The sequence below is a fragment of the Cyprinodon variegatus genome, unplaced genomic scaffold, assembly GCF_000732505.1.
Source record: "Cyprinodon variegatus isolate N-32 unplaced genomic scaffold, C_variegatus-1.0 Scaffold442, whole genome shotgun sequence".
Taxonomy (NCBI): Eukaryota; Metazoa; Chordata; class Actinopteri; order Cyprinodontiformes; family Cyprinodontidae; genus Cyprinodon; species Cyprinodon variegatus.
This window is the reverse complement of record NW_015150895.1, coordinates 110,788-120,212: the sequence shown is the minus strand read 5'-3', so window position 1 is coordinate 120,212 and position 9,425 is coordinate 110,788. Positions and strand designations below refer to the sequence as shown.

Sequence of the window (9,425 nt, the reverse complement as noted above, 5' to 3'; positions counted from 1 at the left end):
CATGCTAACCAGTGCTTGCTCATGCTAACCAATTCTCATGCTAACCAGTGCTTGCTCATGCTAACCAGTGCTTGCTCATGCTAACCAATTCTCATGCTAACCAGTGCTTGCTCATGCTAACCAGTGCTTGCTCATGCTAACCAATGGTTACATTTTAAAATCTTTAGATTCTTTTTAGTCCTGTGAATAAATGAACTCATTTTGAAGTGATGACAATTATCCATGCTGGTTGTAAATAGAACTGGTTCCCAGTTAGCCCAGTAACCAGCAGTGTCTCTCCTCCCACCTTCCTCTTCAGCTGGATCAGTTTCTCTGGTTTCCTCTTCACAGGCAGGCTCTCCCAGGGCGCTCCTGTCAACCACAGCACCACCACATGTTTACTCTCAGTTCTAGTTACTGTTGTTGCTTTTCAAATTTATAACATAATTAACTTATTTTCAACCTTTCCTTGGTAAACAATTATCAGATTGACATGTAGATCTAGGTCATCTAGTGGCACCAGATGCAATAGTTATCTTTATGTTGACCACTAGAGGTCAGTATTTTTAACATATGATGTGCTGCTGGTAAAATCCAAAAATGTGAAAAGTTTAAAAAGCAGCAGAAGTTTTGCTCATAGAAACCGGGTCGCCGCCCTGATGGACTCCAGCAGTTCGCTAAACGGGGACTATGGGTGCGTTGGGTTTCAGCAGCTGCGTCCTCCAAGGACCCGGTCTACTGGAACTGGGTCCTTCAAGGGCCGTGAAATTAAGGAGGCTGGAAGAGTTTGTGTGGATTTGAACAGCTGCAGCCTTCTCTGGGTTTCTCCACCCCTCAGTTAGCATAGACTCTGTAACTTAGCAAGTGAAGCTTAGCAGGTGAAGAATGGAGGCTTCTTCTCACTACTGTTCAATGCTAATTTCATTTCCAAGGAGCTTCAGAAGCAGTACAGTCATTGCAAATAAAGTTATAGTCCCCACACTGCAGAGTTATTGGAATCTAAGCGTGTCAGCCAAACCCATTTGCACAGGACAGATAAAACCTTTCAATAAACCAAACATTATCCGCCTCATATCTGACTCAATAACAATTTAAAACAACTACGGTATCATTCATCAGACCAAACTATTCACACACTGGTATATTAAACTGCACTTCCAATATTCACCACTGTTTGGCTCCAGGTATATTTTTACTCCGAGTATGGAGCACCAGATACGGTTTCGGTTTAGGATTCATGTTGTGTTCAGGTTCCAGACAAATAAGGGACTTTGGACATAGGTGAATATGAATGAAACAGGAACTTTTTTTGTGTGAAATGGATCATTGATGTCAGAGCAGAGTCTGGATGAGAATAAAACAGTAGAAGAGACATTTAGGTATTTCTGTACAGGTCCGCTGATTCTGATTGCCTTTATTGTGGACTGGTTAAACTGGGAGGAATCCCAGCAGGTTGAACTCTCTTCATGGTGCTGGCCTCTGGCCAGCTTTAAAATAGGTACAGCGAGTGAAAGCAAACATGGCGGACAGAGAGTCATGCCTTCATTCATCGCTTTGATGCATTTTTCTCACCGTTTCCGTCGCTCTCTCCGAGCCGCCACACCTCCAAATGATCCGGGAACTGGAAGAGCAGAAGTCCTGCTTTCTTGGCACAACTAACCAGGCTTCTCTGTAAAGTAGAGGTCAGAGGTCATCAGGCTACCATGGCGGGAGCAGATTTTTATGACCGTCAGGTGGGTTTTTACAACTTTTTTTTTTGCCATTGAACATTTATGCTGATGAGGAAGAGAGTTAGGAGGCTGAGATACGGTCGCCATGAACAAAATGGAGGTGCTGCCCCCCTGCCCCTCACCGGGAGTAACAACACAGACTCTTCCAGGTCAAAGAGGATCTGGGTTGATGAGCCCGGCCTCAGAGGGGACTCAAAACTACAAGTTCTCATCCAAACAGCTCTGAGGGACGAATCCAGTGTTTAAATCAACCAGAGCAGATGTGGTGCTCCAAGCTAGCTGGGCTAAACCACGGCTCCTCATAGTGCAAGGAGCCTTGGTTTGTGGTAGGGGCAGCACCTATTCAGACACTTCCAGTAGGGAGGCCGATTCCGACGCTCCTGCTGTGTCTTCCAGAACAGAAACAATGTCCCTGAGATCTTTTAAGCTCACAGCTGATGTCTCTTCATCCCCTACAGACTGAATCAATTTGACTGGATGATCTGGTTGAACTGTAAAGTACCATGAGATAACATGTGTTGTGAATTGGCGGTATAGAAATAAACTGAATTGATGAGCAAAACAATTTTTCTAGACTCACATGAGGAAAAGCTATTTTACGCAGCGCTGACTCCTGGGTGTTCTTCTCCACCTTGTCCAGCAGGGGTCTCACTACCAGCTGAGTGTCCATACCTGAAAGGGAACATCATCCTTGTCATTCATTAAGCTTTAAAGTGAGTTAATCAGCTTTTCAAACAGAACAGCAGCAGCTCATCCAGGAAGTTTGCAGGATTGAAGGTTTGTTGTTGTTTTTATTTGGTTTTCCTGACAAGGATCTAAATCTCACACAAATCCGATCACCAGCAATGTGACCATGATGAATTAAAACAAAGTTGTTTTTAGTTGCTTAAAGTCGTAGGGAAATCATATTTAAATGTCACATCATTCTGGCTTAAACATGTGTTTAATAAATGTACTCTTTATCAAACTATTTTGTCCCCAAATTTTGAAAATTTCTATAAAAAAAAAAAAAAATCCAGTCTTAAAATCTGTTGTTTTTTTCATCATCTTCTGCAGGCCAGTTAGTCATACGTCAGCCTGAACACCTAAATTCAGCCAATCATATATCAACGGTCATCTGTCAAAATGTTTTCCATCATAGCATCTTGATTCATACGTCGCAGCTGATATACGCAACGGTTGAAATAAGAATAATTTCCTTTCCCAATTGGGTTCCATCCCAGTACTCACAGCGATGGACGTCTGTGTCTTCAGCAGGCGTAGAGCTAACAGAACTGGCAGCGTTGCGAGGCAAGGGCTCAAACATTTACAGAGACACGACCTCAGACACTAAACTCTCCTCCTCTTGCATGTTTCCTCTGTCCATAGTGTTCCTTGACAGTGTCATTGCTAACTGCTACTTGGTCCCAATGGAATTTCCCATTGGGAACCTCCTAGCACTAAGTTGCTAACTGGTTAGCAAGATGCTTCGAAGAAACCGGTCACAATCAAACGTGATTGGCCGAATTTAGGAGTAGCTGGCCTGCATAAAACCCCACAGATTTTAACAATGGATTTTATTTTTAAATAGATATTTTCTAACTTTTGAGACAATATGGTCAGATAAACAGTACATTTATATACATGTACAAGTCAATGTCTTTATGCTACACTTGGCTTAAATACCGTATTTTCGCGACTATAAGGCGCATATAAACGTCTTTTTTTTCCCTCAAAATGTGTGGCGCGCCCTATAGTCCGGTGCGCCTTATGTGTGTGTTAAATACAGTAATGGCACGCATAACTGAGACTGCGCCTTTTAGTACGGTGCGCCTTATGGTCGTGAAAATACTGTAAGTTAAATATGACCAAAATAGAAGACAGATTAAACAGAAATTTAATCTGTTTATGAAACTGACTCTACGACTCAGATTAATTAACCTGATTTATCTGCAGTTCTGCTAAAAGATCTTGTTAATAGAAGCACATTTATGCTAATGTGAGGATTTAGCACCAACCTCCAGACACCACAGCCGTGTCGGTATGAACCAGCGCCCTCACGTCATGAGAGTGGTTTTTAAAGGTCCTGGTTCTGACCCACTGCCTGTCCTGCTGTCCCACTGTGGAGGAGATGAACTGAAACTGGACCACGGTTCCCTCAGAGGTCCCGGCCATCGCGCTGCTCTCATCCTGTCAATCATTCACACATCATGACCCATTCTAGAATGTTCAGCTCAGAAAGCACTTCAATGGGAACCTCACTCACCTGGGAAATGGACAGAACCAGGACGTCCCACTTTGACACCAGATGGGTTTGGATCAGAGTTCCAGTTAAGCCGTCCCAGATCTGGACCTTTCCAGCTGAATCTCCACTGATGACGGTGTGGTCGGACAGAAAGGCCACGCTCCAAACCACCACCTCCCTGCTCTTAGAGGCCCCCAGACCGCGCTCCACCAGCATCCTCTGGGTGGCGTGGCCTGGGTCAGAACCAGAGAGAAAGAAGGGATGAAGAAGCCCAGCGGGCGGCAAGTCCTACGTTGATCCGCTCAGGATGAACCTACCCGTCTGTGTGTCGAAGATCCGGAGCATGTCCATCATTCCCACGGCGATCTGTCCACCAGACGGATGCCAGCAGAGAGAAACGATCCGACCTGAATCATTTATTGGACACGGTCCAGTTAATCTAGGTTCAACAGAACAAGCAGAACCAGTCTGCCTTCCTGACTCATTTCATGCATCACATCAAATCAATTTCTATGTTAAACGGCTGGAAATGGAAAAACAGATTCAAACTTCGCCAACCGGACCGAGCCTGGTAACCAGAACAGAACCAGTGACTACCATTGGGCCCCTGGCAGATCAGCTCGGTTCTTTACCCTCAGCATCATTTATCAGCAGGACCAGAGAAGCGGATCGTCACTGACCTTTCTGGCGGTCCAGGTTCCTCTGAAACTGGACTCTGTCCTGCAGGACTTCAAAGATCTTCACGGTGCCGTCCTCGCAGCCAGCCTGTGGGAGGAAACGCTCCCATCACATCTCAGCACAGATCAAAAACATCTTTAATGACTGAGGGTCCACCCACCGCCAGCAGCGTCCCCTGGCTGTTGCTGCTCAGGGTCCAGATCGGCCCCCCGTAGGCATCCATGCTGTAGCGGGGCCTCAGGTTCTCCAGGTCGTACTCCGTGATGGCGCCATCCAAACCGGCGCTGAACAGGCGGCCAGACACCCAACAAAGAGCCTCCACAGCTCGCCCGTCCCGCCCAGGAATCACCTGAGAGCGAGGAGGAGGTTAGGTCCAGGAAGCTGTCGTCCTCACCACCTGCTACGTGGGCCCTTACCTTCTCTTGGAAGTAGTTGTCAGCAAAGTTAAAGATCTCCACGGCGCCATCGGCCCGGGCCACGGCCAGCCGCTCCATCTGCCGGTTGAAGGCCATGGCCCGAATGGCGCTGGGCATATAGTCGAAGAAGCGGACTCGGTGCACCTTAAACTCCCCCATTGGACACTGGGTCAGAGAAAGAGACATTTCCATTACAGCATCTTTTCAGGGACAATAAAAGAGCAGAACTGTTGGAGGCACAAAAGCGCCTCCTGCTGGGGAACAGGAGGAATCTGTCTAAACCTCCTGTCTTTCTCTTCTTGACTGATCCTGCTTTATGAAAGCTGATATTTGTTCTTCTCTAAGAAGTTCTCCTCTTCACTTCATTATCTGCATAAACTAAACCTGTTTGAACCGGTTATCTGCCCACCAAGGCCATAATGGATAACCGTATGGATGGGAGGATGGATCAGGAGATCCACCTCCAGACCTGAACCCTGGAGGAAACGTTCAGAGGGAGCTGAAGGTCTGTTTCTGATCTTCTGGTTTCAACATGAAGGACCCTTTCTCTGTTAGCTCTGATTCCGCTTTAGCAGCTGGTTAGCTTCCTTTTCCCAGACCAAGTTGGATCCATTTGCTCACTACAGCTGGAAAAGGTTCATGACGTCTTCTATAAACCGCCACATTTATGTCAGATTGTAGACCAGAGGCCACGGATTAGCGGACCGGATCCGGATCCACCTGCTGGCTAATCCGGACCCAACCTGATTTATAATATTTATAAATTACCGCATGTTGTCTAACGACAGTGTCTAACCCCGAAATCCCACATCTTCCCTAACCGCCCCGCTGCGCTCCAGACCTCCTGCGCAAAGCAAAGCCTACAGCCTCCGCTGTTCCTCCCGTCTTGCTCCGCACCGACTTCCTCAGAACTCAAAGAGAGAATGCGCTATATTATCAAAAAATTCCGGAGCAAAACATGCGGAAATTAACGATTAATTTAATATGATATATTTAAAAAATCCCCACCATAATCCAGCATATGTTCAGTTTCTGCCCAAATATTTCAGTTTTGTTGTGGATTTTTGTAACAGGGATAACTAACATCATCCATGGTTTGTATGAACTATGTTTGTTCTGCTTCCAAACTCTGCATCTCTTCACAGCATCTCTTCATCCAGGCCTGAGAGGAGAAGTTTCTTTTGAAATTATGAGAGGCGCTTTTGGGCATTTTGACTGGATTTGATGAAACTTTTAAGCCAATTAGTATAAAATAAATATTTTGATTGACATGAAAACTCTGCTCCCTGGTATGTTGAAGTACCAATGGTTTGCATGCAATCATTTAATTAAACAGTCTTAGTTTATGGGAATATATAAGCTCACGAATGAGCCTGGAATGGCTTAGTCTCCATTCAAACCCGGGTTTAAAGCCTTACAGGTCAACCTAAAGCCCACTGCTCTCATTAAGACAGAAAAAAAAAGTCAGTTCAGGTGTTTTATATGTGAATCAGGAAAGTGTCTCTTGTTCTCTGAAAAACACTTTAAATTTTAAAATGTTCTATTTTTCTTTTTACATTTTTTTATTTAAATTTCTATGTATAACATGGATGCATAAAAAATACTCCTTTTATTTCAGTTAAATTCTGTTTAAAGTAACAGATTATAATTAAAAATGTCTCCGGACCTTTACTGGTTGATGATTTTTTTAAATTGGTGACCACAGTTCTAGACCCAAAGGCCAGAACGATCCAACCCGCCTTCGTCTTCAGCTGCTGAAACAACTGAAGTTGGTGGTTCTGCATCTAATGGCATCTGGAATCCCACAGCATGATGCTGCCACCACCACTGAGACGTTCTGGTAGAAGTCCTCAGCTGGTTGGACCAGTCTGACCTTTATCAAAGGTTACAAAGCCTCCAGCTTTGGTTTTCCCACTGAACCCTGCCACCAGCAGAGTGCTGGGTCGACCCAGCTTCTCTAAACACCGTTTTCCTGGATTCAATCCTGTGAATCATCAGGACGCCCAAGGAGAGCCTGTTCATTTTTCTAACAACAAAACTAAATAAAAAGACTATTTTCAAATGTTTGGTCAGAATTATTAAAAATGAAGAATGAGCGGATTGTTTCAGGTGTGCCGACATTTTGTTCTCATCAGGATGTCACCCTGTTTGTCAGAGGGAACACCTCTTTAGACGTCCAGTGTGAGCAGGTAGATCGCATCAGAGCGTCGTGCTGCACATCCTGAGCTGTAAACTCACACTGTACGACGAAACTGCAGGGTTTTATCGTGCAGTGTGAGCTGCAGCTGCGTGCAAAGATTGAAAAAACTCCCACAGTGAATGCCCAGCTTAAGTCGGCAACACTGCTCTTCACACCTCTTGTTTTCAAATGGTTTGCTCCTTTCTTCTTGGACCTTTCTGAACATGTGCAGCAAATGGACTGATCCATGGGCTCAGACACCCTAAATATAAGTGTTCTGATGACATTTTAGTGAAAGGATTTTTATCAAAAACAATTAATTTGCACAAATTTATATAAAAAAATATTAATGTTAGAACTGTAAATATACAGTCATATTTATATTACTATTTTTTATGTATTTATTAATGTTTTTCAAGGCTGCACTTTAAAAATGAAATTGTTTAGAGCCGTTTTAAATGAAATTTCTTTTTGTTTACATTCATGTATACAAAAATAAATATGTCTAAGTCTAAATAAGGAATAGTTGTATTAATCAAACATGTTAATAGAGTTTTAGGGCCCCCCAGGAACTTGGGGCCCTGGAGAACTGCCTAGTATTGCCTAATGGTAAACCCCCCCCCCCTCTGGAAAGCAGGTAGAGGGAGGTCAGCCTGTCAGCTCCCAATTATTTTATTTATTTTTAATAAACTTTATTATTTACAACACAACAATACAAAACTGCATTGTGTACATATCACAAAACAATAAAAACATTTGCCAGGGGGAGCATTAACAGAAAACAATAAAAGTATATAATAAGAAATGACAACATAATCTTGTTTAAAGAAAAACAGTACCAAAGGTGACAAAAATACCAGATGCCACAGTAATTCAACACAATAAATTATCTAAAATTCCAATTTGATTGCAAGCCAATAAAGTTGTTTTTGGTCGAATTGTAAATATATAATGTTTAAATTCAATCAAAAAAACTGAAAAGTCAGGTTTTTTCTCAACCAATTGCATTTATGAAGATTAAATTTAGCCTTAATAATTAATAAATTGAGAAGAAAACACTTCGCATTCATTCATTCATTTTGTTGAAAACCAAACAGGACATTTACCCAATATAACTGAAATCCTATTGATATTTTTGACACAATAAAAGTACAAAAGTGTTGCCGAAATACTTTAGAATAATGACAAAACCAGAACAGATGAGTGACCGATTCTGGGCAAGTGTCACAGAAGGAACAGCTAACATTAATATCAGAGTTTAATTTCTTTAAATAGACTTTAACGGGGTAGATTCTGTGTATGAGTTTAAAGGAGACTTCTTTAGCCTCGTTAGTGAGAAGAAAGTGTCAGCTCCTAATTATCCCACTCAATCAGGTGCGTAAAACACGCAGGACGGTGGCCCCGAGGAGCCAATCGCGGTCAAAAACTTGAAGCAAACCTGGAACTAGTTTAAAGCGTCTGGCTGAGATTAGAACTTCTTCCTTTCAGCGAAATAAACATTTAAATTCCAGAATGATTAAGTCCAGACTTCCACTTCTGAATCCAGAAAACATTTAGCGCTAAAAAACGCCTTTTAACAGAAGAAAAGTCCAGCATAGACATAAACCCGCAATATTACAAGCTTTACAATTAGACCCGTTTATGTAGGGATTTAATGAACTAAAGGACTAAATCAGAGTCTTGCTCTCCAAATAAGAACCAACTTTAAAGGACAGTTAGATAGGCGGCGCGCGGCACCATCAGAAATAACGGCAGTTAGCTCCGAAAGCTAACATAAAGGAACCTGGTGAGTCACTTAAAGGCAGTAAAACTGCTCAGAGCTCAACTACAGCCCAGAAAAACGCTTTAAAACGTCCATTTATGCTGGGTTTGAACAGAACTCACCTCAGATGTAACGCTGCACGTTTAAAAACATCAGAAACCACGTTGATGACCCGGATCAGGAAACACAGGCGGAAGTACGCCATGACGTCATCAGCACGCACCGTCGGTTGGTTCGCTGGAGCAGCGCGGGAAGCCGAAGTAAACAGAACTGTAGTGGATCTTGAAAGTCTAGATAAACGCTGTTCTTGGAGCGGATTGTTGGCCGGTTCGCAGCAGGATGGTTCAGATTGTCCTTCGGTGAGTTTGGCTTCATGCGGCAGATTTATAAATCCCGTACATGGATTATACGGAAGAGGATTAGGGCCACTAAAAAAAAAATAAAAATTTACTGATTT

At 43.2% G+C, this 9,425-nt stretch overlaps 2 protein-coding genes across 2 annotated transcripts in view; one reads left to right on the top strand and one right to left on the bottom strand.

Moving 5' to 3' along the window:
* The window catches only part of utp4 (UTP4 small subunit processome component), a 12,045-nt gene extending 2,871 nt beyond the window's left edge, over positions 1-9,174 (bottom strand). Inside the window, exons 1-10 of the mRNA XM_015388926.1 lie at positions 9,091-9,174; positions 5,028-5,192; positions 4,772-4,960; positions 4,614-4,698; positions 4,251-4,340; positions 3,955-4,166; positions 3,707-3,878; positions 2,290-2,381; positions 1,552-1,648; positions 287-351 (exon numbers count right to left, since the gene is read on the bottom strand). Coding sequence (XP_015244412.1) covers positions 287-351; positions 1,552-1,648; positions 2,290-2,381; positions 3,707-3,878; positions 3,955-4,166; positions 4,251-4,340; positions 4,614-4,698; positions 4,772-4,960; positions 5,028-5,186 — 1,161 coding nt within the window. The 5' untranslated portion in view covers positions 5,187-5,192; positions 9,091-9,174. The remainder of the gene's footprint in view (positions 1-286; positions 352-1,551; positions 1,649-2,289; positions 2,382-3,706; positions 3,879-3,954; positions 4,167-4,250; positions 4,341-4,613; positions 4,699-4,771; positions 4,961-5,027; positions 5,193-9,090) is intronic.
* chtf8 (chromosome transmission fidelity factor 8) overlaps positions 9,175-9,425 on the top strand; it is a 5,348-nt gene continuing 5,097 nt past the window's right edge. The window contains exon 1 of the mRNA XM_015388928.1: positions 9,175-9,327. Within this exon, the coding sequence (XP_015244414.1) occupies positions 9,308-9,327 (20 nt within the window). The 5' untranslated portion in view covers positions 9,175-9,307. The remainder of the gene's footprint in view (positions 9,328-9,425) is intronic.